Here is a 16,329-nt window from a genome sequence, read left to right as displayed (position 1 = left end):
GAGAGGTCAACATTTGGTGGATGAGGTCAGGCGTCTGGGATGAAGTTGACCTGTGACCTGCAGGGCACGATCGCCGGCTCGCATCCTAACCAGCTGGACAATGAGCGGGCAGTAAACGCCTGCTCTGGTTCGGGGGGGTGTTTTGCTGGTTTGTGTTTACTCTAATGTCTATTTCAATGGGATTTACCTCATCTCAGAGGGTCGTGCTGGTGGTTAGCACCGCCGAATAAATACCGATCAGGCCGGGGTCATCCATACTCAAATTCTGCCCTTCAGCCAGTCCTGCAAACACCCGTAGCTTCTCCCTCACTTGGGTTAATATCTCATTACCTCCTGTTATCTTTACACCAGTCGCCACGGCAACATCCATTCAGACGTCAGCTGACAATTCCCAGAAGCCTGTGAGCTGCAGATCAGACAAGCAATGACCAGATTATTGGAAATCAATCCAGAGGAGTTACTGTTTCCCTGACCTGCAAGACTCACTTCCCTATTTACCGAGGAACGCCGGTCACACGCCGGCTGGATGAGGTTTACACAGATGTCAATACATGCAATGATTAGTCAGTACAGGAGTGTGATGACTGTGGTTAAGGTGCACTGCTCTGATAATAAAGACTCGCTGAAGTAAATCTTCAGGTAAAATGCTTTAAAAAGAAATAAGGCTATATATCAAAGCGGTATTATCGGCCACTTTGAAATGAATTCTTTTAATTCCTGAGTGTCCCACAGATGAGGGGGATCCACAGGGGGCAGAGGGGCCCTTCATGTGAGGGACTTCTCTTTCTTATCAGCCACTGAACAGTCCTGATCCTTATTTTCCACGCTGCAATGAGGAAATATTATGGAAGAGGCTTAGCCACACAACTGGACCGCCTTGCTCAGTTGTGTCACTGATGGAGCATTTTAAAAAGCTCAAAACGGTAAAATTAGCTTAATGTGTGATTTATCTACATTTTTACTTTCATCTTATAATTCAAGAATGACTAAGTCATTGTTTCTCTTTTTTTGTTGCAATGAAATAAAATAATAAAAAAAAATAGTCACGTTACAGGTGTAAAGGAAGGCTTACCAGAGCAAATTTCGCATTTTTATTGAGTAAATTCTGAGTTATACACCACAAATACACTCTTTAATAGATATTTTAATAGATGTTTAAGACATAAATCGTTTTAAACCGAAGCTAACTGAGCTAAATGTAAAACTCACCCGAGATTCGGCCTCACTGACCCGGAAGTGCTCAAGGTGGACGGATACCTTCAAAGGATTTATCGTGATGTTGGTGTGAGTGAAGCGGCCTCCGCATGCAGAGGCCGTCTGACCTCTCACCCTGCGGTCAGGAGGAGGGCTGTGACCCCTCAAACCAGACAGACACTACTTCCAAAAAATATTTTTAAGACAATGCCATTAAAACAAAATGTATCAAGTGAGGTAAAACATTTTACAGCATCTGCTAATCAAATTTAAAAAGTGCGAAGACAAGAAAATGTAGTCCCTTTGAAACCAACTGATAGGCAACACGATTTTTTTTATTTCGAAAAAAATGAGCGCAAGTGTTTTGTGATTTGTTAACATATTTTTTTTTCTGTTACTAAATTCACGAAAGCTTTGTAGCCAGTCAGCTGTGGACAGGCAGCACTCCTAATTTGATATTAAAATTCATAAATTCATAAGAAGTAGTTTGGACAGAAAATCGATCGATGACAAATTTGAAAGTCTTTTTCAATCCCGATGAGGGGGTGTCCCGTCCAGGGGTCACTGCATGTCCGTCTACTCAAAAAAGGCTCCTGTAGGCTGCAGCTTTGAGGCTCAGTCTCTGTTATAAAAGAGCCGTTTTTACTAACTATAAGAGTTTATTTTTCAGTCAATGCCAAAATTTCGTTTTGATGAAATCGAAGGCTTTACAACCATACAATTTATTCACAAGTGTCATTTATTTCCCGCAAAATTTCCATTTATTTTTTTATTTTGCATCACATGCATACAAATACCCCTGTTAAAACTACGCGATTTTCAACAAATAATTATTAAATAGTGTTGTTTTATTTTTGCAAAGCTTATTGAGATCTATAAAAGGTTAATACAAAAGTGGATCTTATTTGCATACAATTGAACGTGTTCAAAAATCAAATAAATTGTGCTTTTTGAGCCTAAAGTGACTATAAAATGTTTACTTTCTGTGCGCAAAAACGAAAAAATAGTTTTTACCTGATTTACATCTTAAAATAAAATTTAAATATGCAAAGGTTACTACATAAGCGGCAAGAAAACAAATCTTCGGTTTATTTATTTTAAACATTTAAGAGGTAGTAAAAAATATCCTGCAGATGCGCGCGCATGCACATCTGGATTTATTTAACCAAATCAAGCTTTTTTGCATAATTGAAAAACTGTCCTTACTGCTTACATTAAGAAATTGATGGTTAGACAAAAAAAATCAAAGATTAGAAAATGCTTTAATTAGGTTTTGTCACTAACATGTTCATTTAAATAAAGTAATTTTATTTCTGTTAATAAAAAGGACTTCTCACCGCAGTGCGCAGCCGCAGAGACCGACAGAAGGCCGGAAAACTGTCACCTGAAAATAAAGGAGTGAGCTGTTACATATGTTTGAGAGTAAATTAAATATTCTTAGACTTATTTAAAATAAATAAATGTTAGTGCGTAAAACCAACGGGTTCTGGGTGTTTCAGCGTGCGCGCTCTGATGCGTAAATGCGCATGGGAAGGAAGTGTTTAGCCCGAGCGATCCATCGATCTGGAAGCGCGCGTGACTCCAGATGCAGGGTTCAGACAATGTTTTTATTTATTCATCTGTAATGTTGGACTTTTCAGATAAAAGTCATTTACGTGCGTGGTGGTTTGAAGGACCAAAGAGCATAAAACACACGGCGCGTTCATGGCACGTGCTGTCACAGCAGTTGTGCGTAAATTTGTTTCAAAGGGATGAAAACGCCGCGCATGAGGAAGGTCGGGCAGCAGAGAGGAGGATTACTGCTGTTTAGCAGCAAATACATAAAAAAGTACAAACACTTCACCACTCAGTGAGAAGCCTTCCTGATTGATTGACTGTAATTAACTCATCGATCTCTTGATCAGCTCAGCTGCCTCATTATTCCCACATTAGTCACAAAAATCCTGAGTAAATGTTGCACACATTCAATACCAATTAGAGGCTGATGACTATAAATGATCTCGCTAGTTTAATTAAGTTCGGGTTCCAATAAAAACGCAGATTTTCTATTAAAAATCTCAAAATGATCATTAAAATAAATACAGGATTTGTTTTAACGGTAGCAGGGAGTTTGTAGGTCCTATGATGATCTTTTACAGCCATTTAACCAAATGAATCCCCGCTGCAGGGCGCAGCCAATTAGAACGCTCCTCTGCGCGAGGCGTCTTTTTTTGCCAGGTTTGGTGGCCTCGTGAGAGGAAGAGGATGGGGAAGAAGACAGAGGCAGCGTTGCATGCAGTGCACGATGTCCTGGTTCAAACATGTCACACCCTCAGATCCATGCATTTTTTTTCTGCAACTTGCAGGATTTGATCTGCAAACACCCCAAAACATCAGGGGCGTATTTATCCATTCCATGGCCCATGGGCACCATCACCACCCCCAACCCTTGAACCCTGTTCATCAATTTTTAAGTTAATACTTCAATATCAGGAAATTAAAATTAATAAATTGGGATTTAATTTTAATAATTATTGAGAGAAAGTGAAACAATTGTTTCTCATGCAGACGTCATGTTTTCCCTTTTTTCATTTTTGTACAACCTGGAAAATATTCCAAAAAGCTTTTTTTTTTGCCCCAATTTTTTTTTTTTACCTTTTTTCATATGTATGTGAGCATTTGGGTGCATGATCTGTTACAACACATAATCATCAACAGCAGCCTGTGACAGAATTCCGAGCGGTCAGTTATTGACGGGGAAAAACATGTCTACAGAAGATAGATAAATAGATTCTGGAGCTTTCAAGTGAACAAGACTCTGACAATGACACATTAAAAAAGCTACAAAACCCCCCAAACATCCAGTTCTTGTTTGAGTTTTCTCAAAAGCTTTGATCAGCAGCACAGTAACATGGTGAAACTTGTCGAACGCAGCAGAGATGAGCTCCTCCGAAAGACAGAGGAGCCGATAAAAGAGCGAAGCAGCACAGAGGGAGCCGGCAGGAGAAGAAAAGAGAAGCTGGAGGGAGGGATGGTGCTTAGTGGTGGAGCTGGTCACAAGGGGTTAAAAGAAGGAGGCGTTTAGAGCTTGTGAATTAAACGCTGTGAGGCCCCGTGTCCTCGGCACGTGCACGGGGCCCCCAACAATAAAAAAAAAAAGGAGCTGCTGGCCCATCTGGCTTTGGAGAGGCTAAAAGAAAAGGGGAGAGGATGGAGAGAGAGGGGGGGGGGGTCTTGTGTCACTCAATGGACAAACGTTGATACAGCTACAAGTTTGGGACATGGGATGTTAGCTGAGGGGAGGGGTCACCGGCCATAACAATAGAGACTTAAAGGTTTGTGTTTGGTCAGGTGAGGCGCAAAAAGAAGGAAGTAATGATATCTGATTGTGTGTGTGTGAGTGTGTGTGTGGTGGAGGGGATGCTAAGGGACCATTCAAAGTTTGACCTCTGAAGGCAGCAAATTGCGTGTGTATTCACAAGCGGTGTCAATAAAACACACCTGTCTTTAATCTATATGTGGCCTTCAGAGGATTTTTCTTTACCTTCACAGTCTCTCCACACACACATTTCAGACCTACCCTGCACTCAGCATCTTGCTGTTTCCATAGCGACAGAGTTGAAAATGCAACCTGAAAGGAGGAGGAGGAGGAGGAGGAGGAGGTGGTGTTGCACGTGTGTTTGTGCGCATTTTGTGTGGTTTTGTGAGCCTGTCAGCAGCAGCAGGTGTTGCAGCTCTCCTTCTGGAGAACAGTGAGTTTCAGCATCTGGAAAAGTGATTTCTTTTGTTTCTAATAAAACTTATATTAAGGTCATAGAGGGAAAAAAAACCTCACAGACATCATTAGAGGAGACTTCAGGCGAGTGAACGCACATCTGTGGATAAAGTTGAATGATTTCATATCAGCTTAAACATTTTAGCATAGAAAATGTTAATTATTCATCCAGATGGGCAGAATTTTTAGAATTATTTTGCCACACTGACAATTGCTTAAAACCCAAAATATAAAACCCTTTTTGGAAACATAAAGACTTTTTTGTGCACGAGATTTGCTGGTATGGTTCCACTTAGGCGTGGTGGTGTGACGGACAGTCTGCTGAGCTGCAGGACCAAAAATGAAGTCCTCATTTTTGCATCTACGTTGCTGTGCATTTTGATGAGGAATAACAACATTTCCAACAATTGAATAAATAGATATTGTCACATTTCCTCCTGACTACCAGAAAAAGAAAAAAAGTTAAATCAAAATTTAAAAAATACAATTCCCAGAGCTCCCTCTTGCACATTTGGTATCATTGAAAAGCCCCAAATGTCCTTAGGATGCAGTAATTAGTAAATATTTACTGCTGTTAGTCAGGAGAAATTCCATAAACATATTGAGCTTTAATAATTTTGATAAAAACATTAATATTGTAGCATGTTTGTGTTCATAATACCCATGAAAAACACTGAAATTTTTTTTTCTCCTAAAGGTCTTGCAGTCGGGCTGCTTTAAGGGGTTTTTAGTTTTGTGTCCTTGAACAAAACGTAATAGTAAGAGGGACATAAGAAATCTGGATCAAACCTGACTGCTAAATGTTTCTTATTAATAATAAAAAGGATCAAACAGAATCTGGATCCCACAAACACTTTCAATAGTAAAACACTACATTTATTTTTGATTAAGTAGATTTTTTTTAAATTATATTTGTTATATTTAAAAGAATAAAAATACATTATAATGGAAAACAAAAATGTGTTTGTGGTAATTTCCTTCTGGATAAACATTTAAAGTTTATTTTAACAGTTTTAACACAAAATATTAATTTGTTTTTTACCCACAATAGAAAATATAGAAAAATAAAAAACAACGCTATAATCACAAACACGCAGAATATGAAATATATACATATATATATATATATTCCTGCTTTAGAAAAGTAAAAATCTATAAAAAGAAAGAATTTGATTCAATTTAAATAAAGAAGATTTGAGACATCAAACATGAAAAAATGTTTTTATGTTCAGCCAAATACTTTACTTTATTAATAATATAAAGCTTAGGTCAAAAGGCATTAATTAAAAGCTAATGAAACGGGTCTTTATCAATCTGAACTGATAGATCGAAGCGGCCAATCGGCCTGCAGCGACACCCTGCGGTCAAGTGCCGGAACTACAGCGGCATCTCGGTGAAGCTGCAGGACCGCCTCTTCATCCGGATCCTCCAGGCTCTTCCTCTTCCTCCCCTCCTTCAGCTATGAAGGAGCTATCAGGTGAGGCAGCCAGATGATTTGACATTCAATAATTTCAGAAGTTCCGTCAGGCTGAGAATTGAAAATAAAAAAACAAAAAAAAAATATTAAAAGTTGCACTGCAACTATTTATTTGAGGATATCTACTTAGATTAATTCCAAGTAACTCTTATGTATAGTATTTGCCTTACATAACAACTTAAGCCTGTTTTTTAATTGAAATGTTTTATTAAACTTATACTTTATAAACTATTCTTCTGGATTTCGGTTTTTAACAATGATCCTCAGCTTTTCCATCCAAACTGCATAACGTCTGAGCAAACACTCACATTCCAGCTTCGTCACATCTCAAAGTTTTCCTAAAAGGGACGTCAGCATGCTCCTGCAGTGATGATGCTGGAGATGAAGGCTGCAGGGGGGGTTTCACCCACGCTCTGTGACTTTTAGATCCTGTTTGTCCACTGGCTTAAAATCCAGAAATAAACGGGGACTGTTGGAACTAAAGTAGTTTGGGTCAGATAAGTGGAGCTGGATTTGTACTCTGAGCCACAGACTGCTTGACTGCCCCTCTCACCCTCCGCGGGTGGTTTCTCCTCCAAGCTCGGGTCCTCTACCAGAGGTCTGGGATCTTGAGGGTCCTTCGCAGTATCTTAGCTGTTCCTAGCACTGTGCTTTTCTGGACTGAGATGTCTGAGATCTTTCCAGGGATCTACTGTAGCCACTCCTCCAGTTTGGAGGTTACAGCACCAAGTGCTCCAATTACCACGGGCACCACTGCCACTTTCACCTTCAAGCTTTCTCCAGTTCCTCTCTGAGTCCCTGGTATTTCTCTAGTTTCTCATGTTTGTTCTTCTTGATGTTACCATCGCATATATATATAATTTCCACCATTTTTCCCTTTGTGAACATGTTTTATCTGGCCTTAGTCTCTCACAAAGATAAGAATAGACGCTGTTGTCCAAAGGATGGACTTAAACCCTTCAAGTCAAACACATCTGAGGGTGTGACTCCTTGTTCTTGATCTTGGCACAAATCCAGGGGCTTTTCTGTAGTGACCCAAAGTAATAAACTTGTAAAAAGTTCATTATTAACTACACTGATCCTAAAATAACATTTCAGTTTAAGTCAACTGTGTTTCACTGCTGTAATTTTAAAAATGTGTGTTTTGGTTCATAAATATGGTTCTAGCTGCTAAAGATTCACTCAGATCATCTTTGAACTATTGTAAAGGCATTCCCAATGGTATTTTAATTATGATTATTCTGTTTTTAGCCAAAATTTTAGCGAAAGAGCACCAGGAGTTGTCATCGATGTAAGCCTGTGCTCATTTCCCATCATCTCCTCCCCACGATTCACAACAATTTGAATCAAGAATTCCTGTTTTAACCTTATTTTGTCCTACAGAAAAAAGCCCCACAAGCATGTTAAAAACACCAAAAAGACTATTTTCATTGTTGTGTCTTTATGAAAATGTTTTGAACTGAAACCCTCTTAAATCTGTTTTCAAATGTGTCTTTGTGTGTCGTTTTTCTGATTCAATAGTGCGCTGAAACTTGAGCGACTGACGGTGCATGTTTTGTTGGGATTTGAAGCCAGATTTGTGCACACGCCGCTGCTCTGAAAAGCTGTTTGCTGTGAAGTTTCTGAACTAAATGAAGTGAGCTGCTGTTGCGACAAAAAAACACCCGCGGACGGAGGAGGAGGAGGAGGAGATGCACAGATGGAGGAGGAGAGACGGAGGAGACCACATAAAACCCCATTCATTATTAACACAACCAATATAGCTGGACTGGACACCTCACACGCGCACACACAAACTCTACCTATTAACACAAACACACACACGCATACGGGGAGCCCTGCAGGACCCTCCCCCTGACCCCGCGACCTGGACGCCATGGCAACCCTCTGACCCATCCTGCTGTTGCTGTGGTAACAACCTTGGAGCATGTCTGACCAATACACTCCCCCACATAGACACACACGTGCGTGTGCACGCACACTCACACACACTCCCCCTATAGCCCTACAGCCGCCCCCTCCTCCCGCTCCACGCCGAGCCGAGGCAAACCGATCGATATTCTATCACACAGAACAGTGGAGCGAGAGAGAGGAGGCCACGGGCCAGCCAGATTACTGCGAGGAGAGGGGGGTGAGGAGGGGGTCGACAAAAAGAGAGCTGTGTGTTGTGTGTGTGTGGGTGGGTGTGTGTGTGTTGGAGTGAGAGGAAGCGAAAAAGGTTTTAGGGAAGGTAGGAGAGGTGTGCAAAAAGGGGGTTTTAGCGTGCCGGTGTAATCGGGTAGGAGATTGAGAGATGACGTGTGTGCGTGTTTCGGAGGGAAGAAGTGTGTGTTTGTGGGGGCAGTGAAGTGGGTGGAGGACTGAGGGGTGTGTGTGTCCGAGGAAAGGTGGTGTTGGATGGCTGCTATGGAGGATAAGGAAGGGATGTGTGGCTGTGCGGGTCATGATAATGACTGGAGTGGAGCTGAGATGCTGTGAGGCCTCTCCTCTCCTCTGCTTGATGTTTGTCAGAATACTTTCATTCTGGGGGGAGTCGAACACACGTGAGCATCTAACTTAACACAAAGTGTGAACGGATCTGCAAAAGTAAGGATGGAGCAGCTTCACGTGTCGATGAATTTTTGGATCCACACAGAAGCTGCAGACAAATCGTCTGGATCCAGATGAAGAGCATCATCTGAGATCAACCTTTACATGCTTTTATGGATGTAAAGAGGATTTATTTAAAAGCATGAAAAAATAATTTCAGTTCACTGTTTATCTTAAGTCAAACACAATCAAACCCATGAGCAAAGCACGCTTCTGCAGCAAGTCTGCACTTAAACACACAGACGGGATTACAAATCAGAAATGTACTAAAATAAAAAAGTCCCTGTGTACAGAATTTTTATATTTTATCTACAGGATAAATGCAAAATTTTGACATTTTCAAAAGAAAATATTAGGATTGTTTTGATCTGTAATACTCACTTAATCCAGGTTTTTAAAAAATACTTAAACACAGTTCAACCATCAGAAAAAAATCCAGGAATTTAAGCAGAATTGGAAGCAATTTAAAAGAAGAACTAAAAACATTTTTAAATGTTTTAACACTTTATTTTTAAGTACACACTTCTACCTCGTTTTTAAATTATTATTATTTTTTGACAGATTTTAGCTTCAATATGAAACAAACTAAGAAGCCAAATTAGGAAAAAAAACATTTGAAGATCATTAAAAAGTTGTGGAAAATGGGTGAAAAAGCAATTAAAATAATAATAAAAATACTTTGAATGTTCTTTTTTTTTAAGAAACATTTTTGCACATTACAATATCAAGCTGAACATTCCTAATTTCCTGCTAGAGGAGTTCCAATCATTCCTGAATTACAAAGTGCATCAGCAGCAGCGTGTTTCCAGACACGCCATCGACCCTCTGAGAAGCGCGAGCAGGCCTGCAGACGGAGAGGCGGGAGCTCCTGCAGGTGTCACAGAGGTGAAAACATCCTCTTTATTCCAAAATGTGTAGGCAGCTGCTCCAAAAAAAGGCTGAAATAAAACCAGAAGAAGAGTTTGCTCTCGAGAGTGTAAGTCAGTGATCTGCGCTTTGATGCAGCCGATTTATTTGAACCTGTGGCACAGTCAAACCACAGAAGCATTAAACGGTTTTTCAGTAATAATTCTCTCATAACTCTCTTTTTTTAAGGAGATTGAGAAGATATTTAGATTAGAATACAGGCAAGAAAATGGTGCAAATAAATGGAAGTGAGTGAGATGGGGAGTTAATAATTAAAACAGAAATCTTAAATATTAGAGCTGTAATGATTCATAGTCAGTATTGATTCATTTTGAACGACCTGATTCACTGACATCTTTAGCTAAAAATTCCACCAGTGAGACTCAGACATAAATACCTGGTACTGAGCAGTAAAGGGGAAGTTTTCCAGATTCCTTGTATTTGTTGCAAACGTAGAAGTAAACAAGAATTAATCTCAAATCTATTCACATTTTAGTTTCATAAAGTTCCTTTTCCATGTATCAAAATAATAAAAATGTATTAGAACATTATACCACACTACAGTTACATGTGTGTTGTCCGCTACGATTGCACTTGGTGGTTTTTACTTTACAGTAAAATAAATCTATCATGTCTCAATCTAAACAATATTTTCCATCATTGATTGCAATTAATTTATCTACTTTTTAAATGTTTTTTTTAAGGTTGATTGCAGCTACAACTTTCCTCAGACAGATTGTTTGGTTGGATTGTGGGTACATAAATTAATCAATTAATCTGATTTATTGTTACACTCCTACTAAATTATAACTTAACTGAACATTGTTTTGTTTTGTTTTTGTCTCAAATTTTATTGTTAGATTGTTCTATTTACCAAATTAAAGCATTTTTGTTCTCCTGCTTTGGCTTTATATTCATTACTGTTTATGGTTTTCATATTTATTAGTGAATGATAAAATACAGAACTTTCTTTCTGCAAAGAAACATTTCTATTTATGTGTGTAACTCAGACTGAGAGCCACAGGAAGATGACGATGACAGATGGGATCTGCACTTATCTGTCATTTCCAACAGAGCTGGATGTTGGGAAGACATTTTCAGCAAAAGCTTAAAACTCAGATTGCTATCAGAGGGAAAGTTTCGGCCTCACAGGTGACCTTCTGTCCTCCTCCGGATGGTAAATGTGCTTAATAAGACATCTAGTCCTCCATTATCTCTGCTTCCTCATCTCTTCCTGGGAAGTGTTGCTGATGCCGGGGAACCAGGCCGGGCGAGCCCTCCAGACAAATTCCTTTTTGTTTCAGTCTGAAAATGTTCCCTAACTTTGGAAAAACGAGTGCTTAACCTCGGCCAACGCACCACAAGGAAGGTTTTAATTCAAAAAGGCAGCAGAAGTGAGAGGAGCGAAGCAACAAAGGAGTTGACCTTTATCTCTGGGTTACAGGGGTGTGTGTCAAGTGGGCAGGAGCGCTCATTTGCTCTGTGAGCCTTGTAATAGTATTCATGGAAGGTGAACACTCACTTTGTGCGTGTGGGGGGGTTTGTGTGCAGGCAAACCACAAAAAGGGTCGTCTGATCAGAAGTACACAACTATCACGAGACAGACTCACACTGTTTCTGCCTCTGAACGAGAATAAGTCAAAAAGAGACGCAACCATCAAGCTCAACAATGTAAATCTATTAGTAAATACATGGAAATCAAGCTTTATTACTACAATTTAGGAAAATTTAACATTTTATATTAAATTAAAGCTACATTTTTGAAACGAAAATGAAAAAAAATGATCAAAATATTCAAAAACAAATCACAAGACATGTCCCTTTTTTCTATTACTAAAGAACTAGTGGCCTTTTCTTAAACATGAGTTATTTTAAGTTGCTTTTTCCCCTCTTTTTTAATAATAACTATAATTTTTTGAGGATGAAACAGAGCCGTTTCTGACATCTTCTCTCAAGAACTTGAACTAAACAAACAGATGATTAGCAGCTCCAATAATTGCTGTAAAAGGGGATGTCAGGCTGAAAACAGACTTTTTTTCCTCTGTAACTTATCAGCTGTTATGTAGTTTGTGCATTGATTCCAAGCTTTATTAGTAAAATAACTTCAGAATCCCCTTGGCTGATTTGAACCAGAAGAAAATGTGGAAGATCAGGACTTTCTGCTAATGCAGTGGATTCTTGTTTGTAAATAACACAAACTGGAGCGTTTACATTTATATATATTCTTTAAATATTTCTCTTTTGTCCGTTTATAGAAGTTTTTATCTTTATGATCTTACTGACTTCTATTCTCTGTGATCTGAGGGTTCCAGGTTCACATTCTTTACGTTCCTCTCAGGTTGATTGCTCCTTATTTTGTATTGTGTCTTTATCTCTTCCAAGAATATACTTTTCCATTTCCAAGAGTTCTAAGTTTTAGCTTTTTTTCTTCAAGTTTTGATACTTTTCAAATCCACTCTTTGCTTCAGTCTCTGATTTCCTCAATAATTATAACCTTTTCAAAGTAAGCACATATTGTTTTCACTGTGTTCATTAAAAAAGAGGATTGTATTAATTTTGACTCCTGATGTGTTTTTTGCTCGTCTAAGAAGTGTTATTCTGTCAAAAGTTGTTCAGCGTTGTAGCTCTGGTCTCCTTTCAGCTGATTTTAATTCAGAAATGCGATTTACATTCATTTGCAATAATTTCTAAAGAACTAATTAAGTTTTAAAACCAATGAAACACGTTATAAAGAGGAGAAACAAAAACCCATCAACCCTTATCTGCTGATATGTTAGATTTGCAGCTAAAAGACACATTTCTATGAGTATATTTGACTTATTTTTATTGTTTTATTCTTTGAGAAATGGAATTTCCTCAGGTTTTTGTAGTTTTTTAAAAATAAAATAAGTTCAGTTTTCCGTCCTTCTGCCTCCAGTTTTTATAGGTTAGGTTCTCCAAAAATCTCCAAATCATAAAGACTCTTCTTGGATGGAGAATTAGAAACAAATCCAGTGATGTTTGAAACAATGTTTTTAGTAAAGTGAGTTTGGAATTTCTTTCTTACATCAGTTCCAACATGAACTTTAAATGTTTCCTCATAGTTTTTCTTACTTGAATAAAAAAAAAATGTTGACTCTGGGGTTCAACATGGATTAGTTCTAGGCCCTCTTATGTTTGGTGTTCCTCAGCTAATCTCGATTACATCTGATGCAGGACGGATCAAACCATTTAGACTTGAATAAGTTGCCTTTAAACAAACTGCTTCTAGTTTAATTTAGTGAAGATTGAAACGTCTGATCCTGAGTTGAAACATCCTGCTGCCACTGGCTCAAAAGAAACATTAGTGTTTAAACTGCAACTCAAGATAACTATTAAAAATTGTTTCCACTATTTTATCATTTTTCTCCAGTTGAGGTGATATTTTATGAAATACTTTCTTATCAGTGGTGAGGCGCAGCCAATCCAGACAGATCCTCCACAGGGCCAACACAGACAAACAAAAACCTCTTTGTTGCAGGTTCAGGTCAAAGTCCTTGGAGAAAGCCCAGTAAACACAGAGAAAGTCCAACTCCACACAAAAATAGTTGAGATTCAAACCAGCAACCTTTTTGCTGTTATGTTTCATGCAAGCTACGTTTAAGCACCTATTCTCAATGTAAAGTCTATGCACATTATGGGCTTGTGGTTTCATAACTCACATTCACTATGAACGTTTTTAAGACAGATTTTTTGGGCTCTACGTATTAAACCCACAGCAATTAAACAAACACTGAAAGCTAAACCAGTTGAATGCTGACCAATCAGGGACTCAGATTTGGTTGCGATGTTTGGCCTCTTTAAATTCACATAAATGCACAATTTGAAAATTAATCATGAAGGAGAAATTTATAATTGCAGTTTGTGCTCAGATGGAATCATGTGAGTATTTGATAAATCAGAATAGAGCAGTAAAAGATAAAACCATTGTAGAATAAACCTGCACCGCTTTGACATTTCACACTTCCTACTGTAAGTCCGAGCTCTAGTGCGGGGCAGTGACAGTCCAGTGTGAACACCGTATGCTGAACTCTCTTCACATGCCGGGTGTGAACGTAGCTTTGGGCGATGCTGCTGCTTCTACTGAGACATTTTTAGCTTCATAATTTATAAAGATGTAAAGTGATGGAGACTTTTGAGCAGGAAAAAAACCAAGCAGAAGCCACAAAGACGAGATGGTCACAGATTTTATTTGTTTTTCCTCCAAAACTCCACATTGGAACAAACTCGAAACCAAGCTGAAAAAGAGAGATCCTTCTGTTTGATTTCATTCTCCTTTTTGCTGCTGTTTCAAAACTTAAGGTACGGAGCCTTATTCCACTATTCCACAGATTTAAATAATGAAACTGGAGAGAAATCTCTTTTTCCAAGGACACGGAAAGGTTTGTTTTCTTTTTCTTTAGCGAGGGTGGGGAAGGGAGACGGACGGGGTAAGAGGGGGTGGAGGACAACGGTGCTGGAATAGGGGGAGGCAAGAGGTGGAACTAGGTGGAAGTTTACAAGGACGGAGGCTCTGCACAGTGTTCACAAACAGACAAACGGGGACGGACGGACGGGGGGGGTGAGTCGGCGGTGTGAAGGAGGAAGAGGAGAAGATGAGGAGCAGGGGGAGGCAGTGTGCTTTGTCATGTCTGAATAAAAACAAGCAGCTCTCAAAGCCGATTCAAACTTTGGAAAAAAAAATGCACAGAAAAAAAATTCACACCAAAAACGCTCAAGTGTTTTTTCTTTTTTAAAAAAACATCAGTTTTCTGTTAGAAAACAATGTTCAACATGCAGAAAAAAACACGAGGGAAAGGAGAATGGAGGGAGAGAGGAAGGACAGAGGAGGTATGGATCTTCTTTCTTCCTGTTGGGGGCGCCAGTGAGTGAGAGGTTTAACAGTGACAGAGGAGGAAGAGGAGGAGGGGGAGAGGCGGACAGGTGTTCTGGAGGAGGAAATGGCAGTGATAGCGGAGCTGGACCTGGGCGGCTTGGCTCTGGCAGAGAACAGGCGGATCTGCTCGGATCGCCCAGACCGGAGCGCCGTCGCTCTGCCCGTGTCGGCAGTGGAACAGTCGGAGTCGATCGGCTGCTTCCTGTTTTCCGACACGGCGGTGTCATGGAAGTACGCACACGAGAGCGGCTGCGGCCGTCGGTGTAACAAGCATCGGCACAAACAGTGTTACTGGCAGATTAGTGCTGTAAAGACTTTGGATAAAAAAAGTGGACATAGGGACAGACGGGATGGGGGAGGAGCTTCTCCCCCATCCCGTCATCCTCTGCCGTTGGTCCTCTCATCAGCTTTATGCTTTTAGATTCTTTAGGAAATGAGGATGAGGGAATGAAGAGGAGGAAGAAGAGGAGTAAACATTGCTTTCTTGTACATTTTGAGCATGAAAGGAGGAGAGCGATGGAGGGAAGGAGGGGAGAAGAAGAAGGAGGAGGAGGAGGAGAATGATGCTTTGATAGTTTAATAGTATGTCTCTTTTTCCACCCAGCCTGCAGAGAAGAAAAGAACAGAGGAAAAGGAGAAGAAGAGAAGAGTTATCGAAGAATTTTGGATTTCACTGAACAGAACTTCTTCATTCATCTGATTGTCTTTTTTTAAATCAATACGCTTTAAAACAAGATCAAACGACAAGACGCTGAAGGTTTGTACCTCCAGGGCTCCGGCGGAGGATGACTTTTCGGATCTCATCGTAAACAAAGATGAGGAAACTGTACGGGAATGCACAGAACCACCAGCTGGGCCTGAGAGGAAACAAGTGGGAGTGAAAAACTGGATCAGTCCGCCTTAAAACTGTGAATTTAAGGACATTTTTGCTACAGACTGATTAAATCTGGACAGGACAAAGGAGAGTCAAAAACTGCCACTTTTATAAAGATCTCGACATTACCGTGGTGCGATGGGTGTTTACAATCACTTACTTCAGTGGGTACATCCTTAATGCCACGTCCATGCCAGGGCAGTAGGACAAGAAAGCAGCCAGAGCTGTTTCCTCAAACAGGCCAAATATCAGAATTTTATTCCTGCAGGAACATTTGAGCAGAACAAAGATCCGTTGTTAGAGAGCGTACAAGGTAAGAGCGAATGAGAAGCTAAAGCAGGTTAGTCAGGAATGAGACTAAAAGCTTTTATCAAATCTTCTTCACAAATCCTGAACTGTCAGTAAAAAAATCAGACATTTGCAGCAGCACCTCGGTCAGTGTGGGGTTGGGAATAAAACAGCGGCTCCAAATGATGCAGCACATGTGGTTCTTTGGTGACATCTGGTGGACACTGAATGCAACTGCATGAGTTAGAGTTACTAGTGGATCTTCAACCACCATTTTAGTCTCCACACCAGAAGTTTAAAAAATAAACTCTCAATGGTCATTAGCTAAAGAAAATTTTACAAAACAAACGTAT

General features: G+C 39.7%; 1 protein-coding gene across 1 annotated transcript in view; it reads right to left on the bottom strand.

Annotated features, from left to right (window-relative positions):
• Positions 1-14,107: 14,107 nt before the first annotated feature.
• The window catches only part of atp1a3a (ATPase Na+/K+ transporting subunit alpha 3a), a 23,803-nt gene continuing 21,581 nt past the window's right edge, over positions 14,108-16,329 (bottom strand). Inside the window, exons 21-23 of the mRNA XM_024297499.2 lie at positions 15,849-15,950; positions 15,580-15,671; positions 14,108-15,419 (exon numbers count right to left, since the gene is read on the bottom strand). Of these exons, the coding sequence (XP_024153267.1) occupies positions 15,391-15,419; positions 15,580-15,671; positions 15,849-15,950 (223 nt within the window). The 3' untranslated portion in view covers positions 14,108-15,390. The remainder of the gene's footprint in view (positions 15,420-15,579; positions 15,672-15,848; positions 15,951-16,329) is intronic.

The sequence above is a fragment of the Oryzias melastigma genome, linkage group LG11, assembly GCF_002922805.2.
Source record: "Oryzias melastigma strain HK-1 linkage group LG11, ASM292280v2, whole genome shotgun sequence".
Taxonomy (NCBI): domain Eukaryota; kingdom Metazoa; phylum Chordata; class Actinopteri; order Beloniformes; family Adrianichthyidae; genus Oryzias; species Oryzias melastigma.
This window is presented reverse-complemented; position numbering and strand designations above follow the sequence as displayed.